This window comes from Excalfactoria chinensis, chromosome 3 (genome assembly GCF_039878825.1).
Source record: "Excalfactoria chinensis isolate bCotChi1 chromosome 3, bCotChi1.hap2, whole genome shotgun sequence".
In the NCBI taxonomy this organism is placed as follows: domain Eukaryota; kingdom Metazoa; phylum Chordata; class Aves; order Galliformes; family Phasianidae; genus Excalfactoria; species Excalfactoria chinensis.
In genome coordinates, this window is record NC_092827.1 from 26,350,081 (window position 1) to 26,364,695 (window position 14,615).

Below are 14,615 nucleotides of genomic sequence, written 5' to 3' on the forward strand. Positions count from 1 at the left end.
AAATCTCAGTGTTAACACTTTATGTATTTTTGTCCATGGTTTTGTTTCACCTCGGTTTTAGAAAATAATCAGGACAAACAGAAGAAATAAAAGAAATTAAAAAATATATATATATGATATGACACCATCTTAATTTATTTCAGAATTAGTGTGTATTTAATAATTGTCAATCTCTAGAGTTTAGTTACATACTGATTTCAGCAACATGTTTTGAACTACAGACTTATTCAGAAGTTCACAGAAGTGCTCTGCCACATTATATGATGTGGGTGTAGCAAGTCAGACCTGTTTTTAGAGGCATATCTCAAGTAAAAATGGGATGATGAAATTGAGCACAGGAAGACATTCATTCAGAAAGATATTCCATCTCCTGCTGAGTTTCACAAGCATCCAAGGAGAGAAGTTATCCCACAGATCCTTCACAAATTATTCCACAAATTCACTGGGAAACTTATTCCGGTGTACCAAAAAATATATACATATATATATTTTTCTTGGAAAAGTAGAGTTTTAAAGTTTGTTCATATATGGCAGTGATTTTGCAGTAGATCTTCTAAGACATCTGTTTATAGTATCTTAAGATTTCAAAAAGAAAAACAAAAAGAGAAATTATTAGGTAAATTTTCTGTCATTCTCTTAAATAAATTGACTTTTTGCGCATGAAGGAAGAGGTGATGTTTCTGAATACTGAAACCAGTGAAATTCTTTGAGTGTGAGTGAGCATGGATTTCACTAGATATTACTTCTGTTCATTCCTCTTAAAGAATGTTTATACAATGTTTATGTGTACATAAGAATAATGAAGATTCTTTTGGTTTCTTGTCCTTATATATATTTTTTTAATTTATTTATTTATTTATTTTTTCCTCTTTCTTTTCATTTCTATTGTAGGCAAGTGTTTCCAAATGGGCTTCCTGAAGAATACTCTCTAGTTGCTACATTCCGGATACGACGAAATACCAAGAAAGAGCGTTGGTATATATGGCAAATCTTAAATCAGCGTGATACACCTGAGGTTAGAATTGTCTCTGATTTATTTATTTATTTATTGTAGGTTTTTTTTTTCCCCCCATGTAATATGGTAAATATAACTTACTAGATGTTTTACCATTGAATTTAGCTATAGTTTACAAAGAATTGAAAGACTATTTTGAAATAGTTGATAATTTATTGTACAAATGACAAAAAATTAAGGAAATTTATTCAGTTAAGACTGCAGACTAGGGTAGAAGGTATGCTTGATTTACAGCTCGTATTTTTATGAAGTTGCATAAAAGAAAACTTCATATTTCCTTCTCAATCTAGTTAATAGAAGTATTTTTATTATATATACTTTATAAATGTGTTTAACTCTCTTATTCTAACTTTTATATTCATCTTGCTTTCAGATCTCTGTGCTCCTGGATGGTTCGAAAAAGGTTGTGGAGTATATGACCAAATCTGCTCAGGGGAATATACTACATTACACTTTTAAGAGTCGAGAAATTTATCCATTGTTCGATCGGCAGTGGCATAAACTTGGTATTAGCGTGCAGTCGGGGATCATTTCCCTGTATTTGGATTGTAATTTAATTGAGAGAAAGCAGACTGATGAAAAATTCACCATTGACTTTCAGGGAAGGACTCTGATTGCTTCTCGTGCTGCAGATGATAAGCCTGTGGATGTGAGTAGTATCAACGAAAAACTCAAAAATTCAAGTCATGTTTTATCCATACATTTACTGAAACAATCATGAAGAATTATGTGTGTGTGAGAGAAGGATTCAAAACAGGTTATTAATTTTCAGTGGGAATTCTTAATTAACAGTCCTTAGGTTTTTTTTCTAAATAGTATTTAGTGCTGTAGTATCTGCTAAGACAAAACTGAGGAAATGTCTGAAGGTGCATTTCCTGCAGCCTTTGCTACAGCTACAAGTAACTGACTGCAGGTGCAGCTGGCAGTTGTAAAGTAGTCCCTCACTTCTACCCCTTCCTATCAAAGACAGTGGACAAGGTCTGCAGAAGGAAATGCAGATGCAAGGAGAGTAAGTTGTTACCGAATATTCCTGAAGAAAGCAAGCTGTTGCCTCATCTGCAGAAAAATGGGGCAATGTAGAATTACTCTTAATATTATGGGCTTTGTTCTGTTTCATAAATATTCTCCCGTTTCCTTGAATAGAGAGATCAGAGCAAGCTATTGGGAAGTTCCAGGAAATGACTGTTTGAAGTATACTGACATCCCATTACCAGGATTCAAGCATCTGGCTTGAAGTTTATAGTAGTCATCCAAATGTTTCCATTATATTACGTACATTATACAGTCTAAGATGGAAACTACACTGCAAATACAAGCTAGCATTGTAAGGGGACTCAGTTCTGTGAGGAGCTGACCACCTTTACCTGGACTCGTCAGACCTCAGACCAAGCTCATATTACTTTTTATTTGGTAAAATTGAGTTCAAACTTTTTTCCAAATGTATGTACCATTGCATTATTTCCAAGAAACACAGAGGAAAAGCAACAAATGCTTTTTAGTCTGTGTTATTTAATGGCATTGGTTGGATAATCCCAAGTAAAAGTTGGCAGTAGAGTTTTCCACACTTGTAGAAAAACACTTGTGGGAGGAAATCTGATGAAGGCCGCAAAGCTGTACTGATAGTCATTCTTCTCAATGCCAAGTTGCAAGGGACAAAATGAGAGAACTGCAGAAGGAGATGCATTCTAGGAAAACTGTTTTCTGACAATAGACTTTTTCTAGACTTTCCTATGAATAAGTTGGTTTGGTCTCTAATATTTACAGACTCGTGTAAAAGCTGGACAGCGCAAGATTAACCACTCAAAAGTAGACACTGTTCATTCATCCACTGTGAATTTGTAAAACGGAAATCGTAAGCTCAGAATCACTTCTCTTAGGGTGGCTTAGTAGGCCCAGGAATGGTCTGTCCAAAGTGATAGAAGTTACATACGACATAGAGCTTGTGAAACCTTTACATCACACTCCTGAAAAGAACATTTGCAGAGAATGTCCATTGGGCTAAAATGCCCATGTAGTCATAGTAAGAGCAGCACAAAGGGTTGCAATTTACATGAAGAAAAATGAAATCTAAATTGTGCTTCACTTGAAAGTAAGAGTCTGTGTACTTTCTTCCTTAAGTGAAGAATTAAGCATTTGTTGTGGGCTTTTTCAGTTTCTGCAGTATTTTCTGAAATATGCACTGTTTCAGAGAGAGAGTTTCTTCTGCAGATACTTGGAAATACATGCCATAATGCATTTTTTATATTGCATATTAATGTCCTCTCTTGTATTTATTAACAGATTGAACTTTACCGTATAACAGTTTATTGTAATCCAAAAGTTGCAACAGAAGACACATGTTGTGAAATATCTGCGGACCTGGTAAGTTATTTGTTAAGCTAAAAAATGATATTATAAAAGAAAATGTTTCATTTACTAATGAGTTATAAAGAAATTTCAGTGGAGTCGTCCAATTCAAGTGTTCAACCTCTAAGGATGAATGCTGTATTTGGAGTTGTGGTGCATTGTTTCTTGTCACCGAAGCAAATGGCTTAGTGGAACTTCATTAAAAGTCACTGGGTGCTGCTAGTGCTTTTTAAATGCCCATCTTAACATTGATTAGTGTTTAATTAGTGACTGAGGAAGTCTCAGAGAGCAGAAAACAAATTCACTGCCATCACCTTCACATAATATACGCTACTTCAAGAACTATTGTATCTATCTGCTTTAGCATTATAACCGTTACAAAAGGAGCCCGTGAAAGATTCCAATTGACAGTGGAAGAGAAGAATAATAGGATGATGTTAAGGGTACATCCCTTATTTCAATATAATAACATGTGAAAATGAATGTTTTGTGATTGGCAAAAACTTCCTTATCGCTCATAATGGAAGATGTTCATTTAGCATATAGAAATGCTAGAAATTATATATGTGATTGTTTTGCTAAATCAGGCTTGTTTGGAGAATGGTGGGGTGGGGGCGAGAAATTAAAACGAATCCCTCAGGAAAGCAAAACAAAACAGAACACCAAACAGGTTAAAATATTGGTTTGTTAGTTATGAACAGTCTCTAAGAAAAAGCTTCTCTGAGACCATGAGCACTATGATCATCACTCATTGAGAATACTTTGTGGGAGCTGACAGCTGACTGGGGATCAGAAGCATAAAAGAGGCTGAATCTAAATTATCAAAGGAAATCTTAATTGTAAATAACTTCTTGTTTAAATATGCTTCAAAATATGTTCCTGATCGTAGCACAGGCTTTCTTTTGAATTTCTAAGCTCACAGCTAATTGAAATGAATAAATTTTTTTTCTGTAAGTTTCACTTTTTACATGGAAAAAAATATTTGCTGTTATGACACAGAAACAGAAAAGAAAAAATAAACCCTAACTCTACATGAATGCAAAAAGATCAAGGATATGCTTTATTGATGGCACCCTAAATGTTCTTTCAGCTATGAGGATAAAAGCACTTTGGTTCAATTGCATGTCTTATATTGAAGGTATAAAAGTAATGGAGTACTTGTTAATGACTTTCATACTGAATTCAGCATCTCATTTTTTTTATTCTTTTTCATTACCTCCCTTAGCAATCATAAGAGCTAAATTTTCAGTAATTTAGGGAAAGGAATTATTCCTTAATCACAAATTTCTACACTAAAAAGTAAGTCATATCAGAATTTCTCTGACAAGAAGGCTCACAGGAGAATTCATTGTGTCTTAATGAGAGCCTCTGAGTATTTTTTCCCCTCATCTTTTGCTTTCACTTTTTATAGTTTCTGGATGTTTTCTTCCTATGTCTAGCTCTTTAGGAAAAAAGAATTGGGACAGTCAGTTCTGTTTTAGCCAGTACTGTTTTCAGTACAGAAAGATCATAATGTGTAGGTTTCATTTTGCTACAGCTTATTCCTTTGTTTGGCAGTTGTGGCTTTTCTGAGCATGGTATGTGCAGTAATATTAAAACAGAAAGTAAGTTAAATAGCATTTGGCTGGTATTTATCTATTAAAAAAAGCAGACCCCAAATCAGACAAATCTTGCTTTTATTTTAGTGCCCACATGAGGACGGATCACTTGCTACTACTTCATCACCAGTGTCTGTTCATGCCAGCAAAATATACACTCTTCAAGGAACACAGCAAGAATCTGGAGACAGATGCCATTGCTTTCCAACTAAAGTATGACATTCTCGTATTGCTTTTTAATTCATTATTCTAGTTTATTCTGCTAGATACTTTAAAAAATAATAATAAAAAAAAATAGGAAGCACTTGAGTTTCTGTAGTTATGAAAAAATGTTACAATCTTAGACTATTATAATGCATATGTTTGCTTTTATTTTACAGTTAAGAAACAGTACATTTTAGATTTAATTTTAAAATTACAATTTCAGGGGGGCTCTATGATTTTTGGATTGATTGCAACCAAAAAGCAAGGATCAATAGTAAAAATGAGAATTACTACTGTTATTTTATTAGGGTAAATATAGTGTAAACATTTTTACTTCAGAATAGGTTGCTTTTTACGTACCGCTTGTTTTAAATCCTTCTCCTGAATGTGGTGCTATACTTATTCGAACCCATTTGTTTTGTTAGACTTTTGTAATTAAGACAAAGTATTCAAATCAGTTATGTATTTTGGATATGCTTCTTTGTTGTCATGGTTATTATTTTTGTTTTGTTTTGTTTTCTTTTAAAATCAGGGAGAAGCAGGACTACCAGGAGTTGCTGGTTTGCCAGGCCAAAAAGGGCATAAAGGTGAAAAGGTAAATAATAATTGCATTCTATATTTCTGTGGCTTTCTTTCTCTTTGTTGGACAGAAACTTTGCCAATTTAGTTATTCTTTAAAGGTATTTATTTTATAGAGGTTAAATCCTTCATCAGTTGGTACCTGGTTTTGAGTGTGTCTTCTCTGCCTCGCAGCCCAGATCTGTGCCGCACTGAGGTCCACTCCCACTCAGGAACTTCAGGGAACACAATACCCATGAAACAAACACACATAAAACACTGATAGTATATTTTCTTCCTCTTACTCTTATCCAAACATGGAGAAGTCATGTAGGTTGTTCACAACATGTATTTCCCTATAGTATGAATGCATTTGTATAGCATTGCCAGTGGCCAGAATCCTATGCAGTGGATTAATCATTTCAGTGATCAGTAGGAGGCTGAGAATTCAACTAATATGACCTCAGCAGTGTGTTCTTTGGCATCACTTTTAATCACTGAAACTTTCTTAATTGTAAAGAGGAAGCTGACATTGACAAACTCTATAGCAGTCCAGTCGATACACATTCCTTGGGCATATTCCTTATTTTTGCTCTGTAGTGCTTACTGTGACTTTCCTGTTCTATTTAGCTTGAAGATTTCTTAGTAATGAAAGTCAGTCTACCATATAGTTTTCTGTTTATACTCCATTGCCTAAAATTGTTTGAAATGTTTTGGATGGGAAATGTCTGGAAATGTGTTTTTATTGCACTAACAGAAGTGCCAGCTTGAATAAACTGCTGCAAGTCAGCAAGAAATAGAAGCAACACCGCAAGAGCGTTAATCTAGCTGTTAGGATGGAGTTGTCCTACCCACCATCCAGCATTACAGCATGCTGTTTAATATTTGATCTGAAATAACTTGTGAAGACATCCAGCACTGTTATAAAAGACTGCAGAGTTTAGCTGATACTGGTGCAGTTCAGAAAGGGCTTATCTGCAGAGCAGTATAAGCAGAGTAAATTCCTTGATAGTGTCTTCCCTTCCCAACTCCTTAATTCCCTTTCAGTACACATTTCAATTTTGATACTGCTTGTATATTTGAAGAAATTTAAAATATGTTTCTGTAGCTTATCTGAGCCTAGAAGGATTGTTGATAGCCTCCACACTTAAGCAAAAAATTTTTGCTGATCCTAGATCTCTTACATAGCACAATTATGTTAAAGCTAGCCAATGTGGGTTACCAAACCCACGTAGCATTGATTTGAAAAGCAATGAAACCTTTCAACTACTGTGCATCCATCACTGATAGTGAATTGCATTAGACTGTGTCTGACATGGTTGGTAAGTACTAAGTACAAATTATTTATAAACTGATGTAAAACTGAAAACTGTTAAGTATGAGATTAATGAAAAATTAACTTTTCAAGATTTAAACAGATGTGTTCTGTTTTGTTTTGTTTTTGTTTTTTGTTTTTGTTTTTTTCAGTGGATTATTAAAAGTAAATTCAAATTAAATCAATTTATCACCAGGCAGTTGGTATTTCACTGAATCTTCAGAGCATGAGTGGGATTTGTGCATCCAGCAACTTTAGCTTATAGATTGTAAACTGATGTTTTGGCCAACAGAATCAGGAGATTAAAGTCAGAAGTAGTAAAGTGAGTAGCTAGAAAGTGGCTTATTTTTAACTTACCTTATAACTGGCCAGTACTTTCTACTTTCTAGCCTTAGTGCTTTTTTTGCTTTGGGGAGGGATGTGTTGGGTAGCCAATTTGCCAGTATGGAGGAGCTGTAAGAAAGAAATTACTATTCTAGGGCTGTTCCATCATCTAGTAACTCCCACAGTAGATAACGTCTGTCCACAGGTCAGCTGGAGGATTTTAAACAGAAGAGACACTTGCAGATTAATCAAAATATCTCCTATCATCCTTGCTGAAATAACTCTTGCCTCTTGTTTTGTAGTGTCACTTGGTGGCTTCAGAGCTCAGACATACATGGATGGTTGTTTCTTACTTGTCTATGGTTTCTGAAGTCCAACATTTCACACAGTTTTGTCAAAATACAGTCAATGTTAAGACATATCTCTAGTGACTTGATTCACATTACTCACATGATTAAAGGAATGGTCTCATTGGTAACTTTTGGGAGCAAATGAATAGTACTTACCAAAATGGAGTTGAATACTTTGTTTCCTAAGGCTTTAGCACCATTATTATTATTTATTTTTTTACTTCTGCATCTGTGCAGGTTATCAGTATCACTCTTGATGGTGGTGTCAATAATCGGAGATGGATAGGCAATACTATAGTCTTAGCCAGACATTCAAGAGGCATTATGATGTGCAGGAGTATAACAAGTTGTGCTTAGATATTTTGTAATGTGTTTCACATGAAATAGGAGCTTACTGAGGATTTTGATGGCCAGGCCAGTTGGAAAGTGAAAGGGATTTCTGTAAATTTTCTGGTAGTTCTTCATTCTTTGTTTCTCACTTATTTTTTGCTTTTTTTTAGTTCTTATTATTAACATCCAATCAAATATATTTAAATGTCCTTGTCATAACCGCATCCAAGTAAGAACAAGCTATTCTTCCATTGATGGAATCTCTTGATCAGCCCAACAGTTCTTGCTCTTTTATTTTATCTCATTCCAATTTCTCAACCATCATAATTAATGACTTAATTTACATGGTTTTTTGCTGTGATGGGATTTATAAGCAAGTTTCTACAAATTCAGACTGGTGTTAGGCTATATTTGAGCCCCACGTCAAATTGGTCTTTCGTTTCTTCAGATAAGACTCAGCTTTGCCTTCTCAGGAGTATCTAGTTTGTCTAGGACAAAGCATGATATCTGACAAGCCATGTTTAGGCATTTTGAATTTAATTATTATCCTACATTCCCATACACTTAACAAATTTTGTCTGAATACATTTGAACGGGTCAGAGATGAAGACTAATGTATGTTTATTCAGTAGAATAGGCATTTATGCACATACTTATGCACCCTAGCATAAGTTAGAAACTATTTATAGGAGCATCACTGATCAAAATTATTGCACTTGTTTAAAAGACCGTCCTATTTGAATCTCACCTTTCATTATGGCTTCATTCTGGCTAATCTGTTGGTTGACAATGCTGCCCACAACAGAGGAGCTGGAACTAGATGGTCTTTAAGGTCCTTTCCAACCCAAGACATTCTATGACTTTATGAATCATTGGGACATCATGAGAACAGTTTTCACTCAACTGTACAAATATTCCCACTGGCTTTGAAAAGGTACATCTGAGGTTGAGGAACTGCTCTATTTAAAGTCTGTCTTCCCTTCTGAAAGATCAAACTGTTTGGTACCATGCCACTTACTTTGTATTAAAAACAAACAACAACAACAAAACCCACAAAAACAAAACAAAAAACCCTCAAATGAGGTAGAGTAGTTCATCTCACTTTTATTTCCTGTGCAAGCTTGAATTTAACAGTGTTTGCTCTGCAGGACTTTACTTGCCTGGAGATCTGTATTTCCCAGCTATCAGTAGCACGGGACAAGCTACTGATCTTTAGTGTCTGAATAATTAAGACTTAGAAAGTCACAAGGACCAACTTAGCTGTTAATCAAAACAGCTTTAAAACACATTATTTCAGCTTTTTCCTTCAGGTGAAAACTGAGAGGAAGCACTTTTCAATTGTACTGCTTAGGTTATCCTTGAACAGTATTCTCTATTACTCTCACGGTGGCTTAATTCTCAGCACAGTGTATTTCACAAGTCTGAAGTGCTTAAAAGTCAGATGGAACTATTCTGTGATTTAATACATTTTGATATATGTTTTGTAGAGGTAGGCTTCCTCTGCTGCTGAGCCAAGTGAGAAATGAACCACATTTTCTGTTCATTTTTTTTTTCTGCTACTGTAGCGTGGTGTAGAGCTACTTAAAACATATATTCATTGCTAGTGAAAGTCGCTGAATCATGATGTCAAGGTTCTGTTTTGTCCTCCATATGGAGAAAATCTTCAGGGAGTTGGAATATGGATGGTAGTAATTGAAATAATTGTACAGAATATACAGACATTTTTCTCTTTTGAGGAGGCTATGGAATTAGTTGTATATTAAGTAATATTTGCCTCCACCCCCAGAAGATTTTAAATAGAAACCCAAAGAGAATTAAATTTTTGATTATAATAATAACCCATTCCAAGCTGTGTTAATAGGTCATTGGTTAATGCTGTAAGTATAGTAGGGAGCAAAATATCAGAGGCAGAGTGCTTTCAAACATCAAAGGCCCAATTGATGGACACATATTGCTGTTGAAGTGTGGATCAGTAATTTATATTTTAATTAAAGAAAAAGGTGTTTTAAATGCTATTTTGGGCTCGATATAAATAGTTTTATGCACTAAATTTATGCATACGAAAATAATTGTAATAGAATGATCAGAAAAAAGAACTTTTGGAGAACAAATAAGGCATCTTACTGTTCTTTTTGCCTGTTTTCCTCACTACTTTTCCTTTCTTCAGTCTCTGTCACTCCTCGTAACCCAGGTTTATCTACTTCCACTTAAGGCAAATCTGTTGCATTGCTTCAGTATCATTCATTTCTGATCTGATTTTCATTGCAGAGGCGATTGACAGATTCAGGAAGCTCGAGACTGAAATGCATGAAAAAGAAAAATTTCTTGGGCAAAATACAACTGTCTGTTAGTGACAGCAAAGCGAATTTCCCAAAGTCAGAGTACTTAGTTTTAATCTTGTAATGGGCAGAAAAAAATACATCACACCCACAGACAGTAGAATCTTTTGGCAGTCCCACTTAATGTTTTAACTGTCTAATAGTCAAAATTATCTAATTGACATGAAAATTTTCTTAGGAAAAAGTCTTAAATATTCAACTCTTACCTTTGTTATTATGTACATCATTCCAGTATTCATCTGATTAAGGATGGCAGTTCAAGTCTTCCTCAAGAGATGTGGAGAAGTGGTAGTGAGTACTCAACACTCTGAGGTGCTCAGAGAGTTGAGGACTGTCATGTCCTCCTCAGAGCTGAAGCTAAAGCAGAATAGCAGCAGTCAGTGTACTCCATTGCAGGGGATAACCAGCAAATGGGGGCTTAAGATTCACTGCCAGGTCAACACAGAGCCAGGAATACCTATGAGGAATCTAGTTTCTACATCAGTGTCAGGGAAACACTAGAGTGACACAGAAACATTCCAAGTTCATTCACAGAATTATTGAGGTTAGAAAGGACCTTTGGACATCACGCGGTTCATTACCTCTGCTCAAGCTACTCTTAGGGATTAATTTTCTTTCTCATCTATGCCAGCATCTCTGAATTCAGGCTGATTCTACACATCAACAAAAAGTTCCTATGTGGGCACTTTCCAAGTCCCAGTACAACTAAATATTAATACTTTCTGTTTTACGTAACTTCCTACAGGGACCACCTCTGGCATTAGTTACACAGGTAGCAGATGTAGTATGAAGGTTCCATTCTTTATGTTACGCTCTTTGCCTTTCTCTTTATCACTTTTGGAAGTCGCTGTCGACAGTATACTGCCTACTGATAACAACTCTCTTGGATGTGCCAATATTTCTTTCTCGATAATGCACATTTTCTTATCTGGATATTTCTGATTCTACTGGCATACATTCTTTATGCATAGATGAAATCCAGGAAAGCTAATTTTCCTTATCAAATCTTACAAAACTTTGGCTGAGTCTTTTGAGAACTCATATAAGCTCTTCAGGTAATCTGAACTAATATGTATTTTTTTGTTGACATGAGCAGTACTGTGCCATTATGTGCTCTAGGCCATGTTTGTGTCACTTCCCATTAATTAAATGCAATTTCTTTTATTTTAGTATTGAAATCACAACCTGGTTAGATCAGAACACTGCTGAGAATATTTTCCTCCTTTCAGTGTTTCTTGTAGACTTTCTTTTCTAGATTCAATATCAAAGTGTCATGTTAATCCCACAGTTACAGAAATTATTTTGTGTCTTAAATTACAAATGTATATGTTTAAATAAAATGCTGTCTTAAAGCTTTTTGGTTTTTATGTGAGAAAGGGAAAGATCTATAATCTGTTAATTAAATTATCTCTGTAATTCTCTCTATTTCTCCACATTACTCTATTACATCCACATTAGTAACATATGATAAAAACACTGTATTTTCTGTTTCCTGCTAGCATATTATTTTGAGTTCTACAATGGAAACACTGAATAATGGCTGAATGGCAGAAAGATGTAAAGGTCAAGTGCTCTTGAAACTCTGAATCATCACTGTAATAAAATAATCACAATTTTAGTACTGCAGATGGCCTCAGATGTACTGAATTGTGTGCCTCCGGTGGCGCAGCGGTAGAATTCCCGTTTGCAACACCAGGGGGCCCGGGTTCGAATCCCCTCCTGTGGAGCAGGGTGTAGAAGTGCCGCTCTGCTACACAGAGGGCTCGAATCCCGGGAGTTGGACTCGATGATCTCTAAGGTCCCTTCCAACTTGCACGATACTATGATACTATGATACTATGAATTAATTCTACTTCAGATAGAGAGCTGACTGGTATCATTGGAAAGAGACTGCAATCTTGTCTTGTCTTGTCTTTATGGAAGGCTAACAGAATCATTTGTGTGTGTGTTGGGATGAGGCTGCTGAGTTTCCTCTATCTGCTACTCAAAGTTATAGTAGCCATCCTATTGTTTGTAAGGCATTACATTCTGGAAAACATGCTTTGGCTTAGATATTTTATTCACTAAGTAACTTGTGCTCTGTTGAAAAGAATTTTCAATGCTACTCTTAGCAGAAATTCTGAGCAGTAGACTTTCAGCTCACTGTACTATCCTTGAATTATTATGCAGAGAGTACTTTGTAATCTATAATACCAGCATTACACTATTAGTTTGCATGACTACCAGCCTGTATTTCTGTTAATTTTGGTAGTTCTAAGCTATTGTAAATTTTTGTTCTTTCTTAATAGTTTAATTACATAAACTTATAAAGCTTAATTGCAGTGTGTTGGTGTGCCCTTGCTAAGCAATAAAAAGAGATTTATTTAGGGACAGGTGTAGGCGTGGTAGTCTGGAATCATGTTTTTAATTCTTGTTTCTATACCTTTGGGATTTGTTATAGGAGAAAGTAATGCATGTTTACTTTTCTAAAAGACTTCAACATCTGCAGAAGCAAAAGAACAGTCTATCATGGAAAAACAGGCCAAAAGCTCCTAAAAATGCATTTGCCCCTTTTTTTTTTAATTGTCGTTCTGCTGCGTGAACTCTTCTGTTGGCAGTACAACATGCAGTATGTAATCTTTAAACTCATTGAACAAAAGCATGAAAAATTAGAGTGTGCTTATTAAAACCATGGTTATAAGATAGAGGCATACCTTAATAATCTAATTTACCATGGAAAATAACTGTCTTCAAGGCAAGGAATCCATTTGAACTTAATGAAACAGAAATGCAAACACAGTGTGGTTAACTATACAGCTAAAGTCTTCCAGTCGTGTGCCAGGCTGTGTAATTTTTGTCTACACAGTATATAAAAATACACTACTGAATGTTCTGGTCTCTTAAAATACTTGGAAGTGGCTTCAGGGAACAGAGTGTGAATAGATAAGGCAGGCACTCTGTGGTGATAAGCCAAACTAGAGACCAGTTCTGCTCCTAGTATGACTCACTACTAACATGATAGCAACATACACATACAACACCTTGTTCTGCTTTTGAGACAGAATGATTTAGCATGCCTATATTAAGGACCACACCAAGATTTGGGAAAAAAAAAAAAAAAAAAAAAGGAAGTGGAAAAAATAGCGCATATGTTTCTCCATAACATGACTCCTCCTGATCAGTGCCTTCAATTCAGACACTGGAGTGGTGCTCTTTACCAGGTTCAGCTCATTTTTGGCAATTTGCTGAGCTGCTGTTATAAACGGAGGAGTTTTCAGTTGGGCTGCGCAGATGTAGTTTTTTTATGGTTGTTTCTGTAAATGGATTTTTGAAATTTAAGATGGAGGATAAGGAATATAGAGAAATGTTATGGGTAGTTGAGAAGTAACAACAGTGGTTCAGTCTAGTTCTGGGGCCCCAACGCAAGAAGGATATGAAGGTGTTGAAATGGATCCAGAGGAGGGCCATGAGGATGATCAGAGGGCTGGAGTACCTCCCCTCCGAGGACAGCCTGAGGGAGCTGGTGCTCTTCAGCCTGGAGAAGAGAAGGATTCAGGGGAGCCTTATAGCAGCCTTTCAGTAACTGAAGGGGTTCTACAGGAAAGCTGGGAAAGGACTTTTTACAAGGGCAGGCTGTGACAGTGCGAAGACAAGAGGAAATGTTTTTAAAATGGAAGAGGGTAGATTTAGACTAGATATCAGGGAGAAATTTTTTACTGTGAGGGTGGTGAGACATTGGAACAGGTTGCCCAGTGAGGCTGTGAATGCCCCCTCCCTAGAACCATTCAAGGCCAGGCTGGATGGGGCTCTGCATAGAGCATGAGAGAGAGCTCAGCTCTTCAGAGTATGCTGTGCTGAGTCAGCAGCTGCTGAGGGCAACCTGAATGGAATGGTGAGGGAAACAAGTACTATAAATTCTCCTTTTAACATGAAGTAAGCATTTAGTAATGGCTGGTCTGGGATGCAACAAACACTGTTGCATGCTTTTTTGGTTTTCTTCCAATCTTGATATTCCGTTCTTAACTTCAGAAAGGTTAAAATCCATCATTTTGGAAGAGAAGTTCTACATTTACACTGAAAAGTTGAATGTGCTCATAGTATTCTCTCTTTGAGGCTTTCAGGTTTTTGCTTTTAGTGGTTCTTTCTTTTGTGTCTGCATAGTGGTGTTTTCTTTAATCTTTACAACAGTGGTTGTGCTAACAGTGAGTTCTAAGGTACCTAGCTGATGTAATTCTACCATGCCTACATTAATTAAAA

General features: G+C 35.9%; 1 protein-coding gene across 2 annotated transcripts in view; it reads left to right on the plus strand.

Moving 5' to 3' along the window:
- Positions 1-14,615, plus strand: part of COL19A1 (collagen type XIX alpha 1 chain) — a 181,761-nt gene that overhangs the window by 30,763 nt on the left and 136,383 nt on the right. For both annotated transcript variants that reach the window (XM_072333644.1, XM_072333645.1), the window contains exons 5-9: positions 892-1,015; positions 1,389-1,664; positions 3,296-3,376; positions 5,047-5,172; positions 5,696-5,758. In XM_072333644.1, coding sequence (XP_072189745.1) covers positions 892-1,015; positions 1,389-1,664; positions 3,296-3,376; positions 5,047-5,172; positions 5,696-5,758 — 670 coding nt within the window. The remainder of the gene's footprint in view (positions 1-891; positions 1,016-1,388; positions 1,665-3,295; positions 3,377-5,046; positions 5,173-5,695; positions 5,759-14,615) is intronic.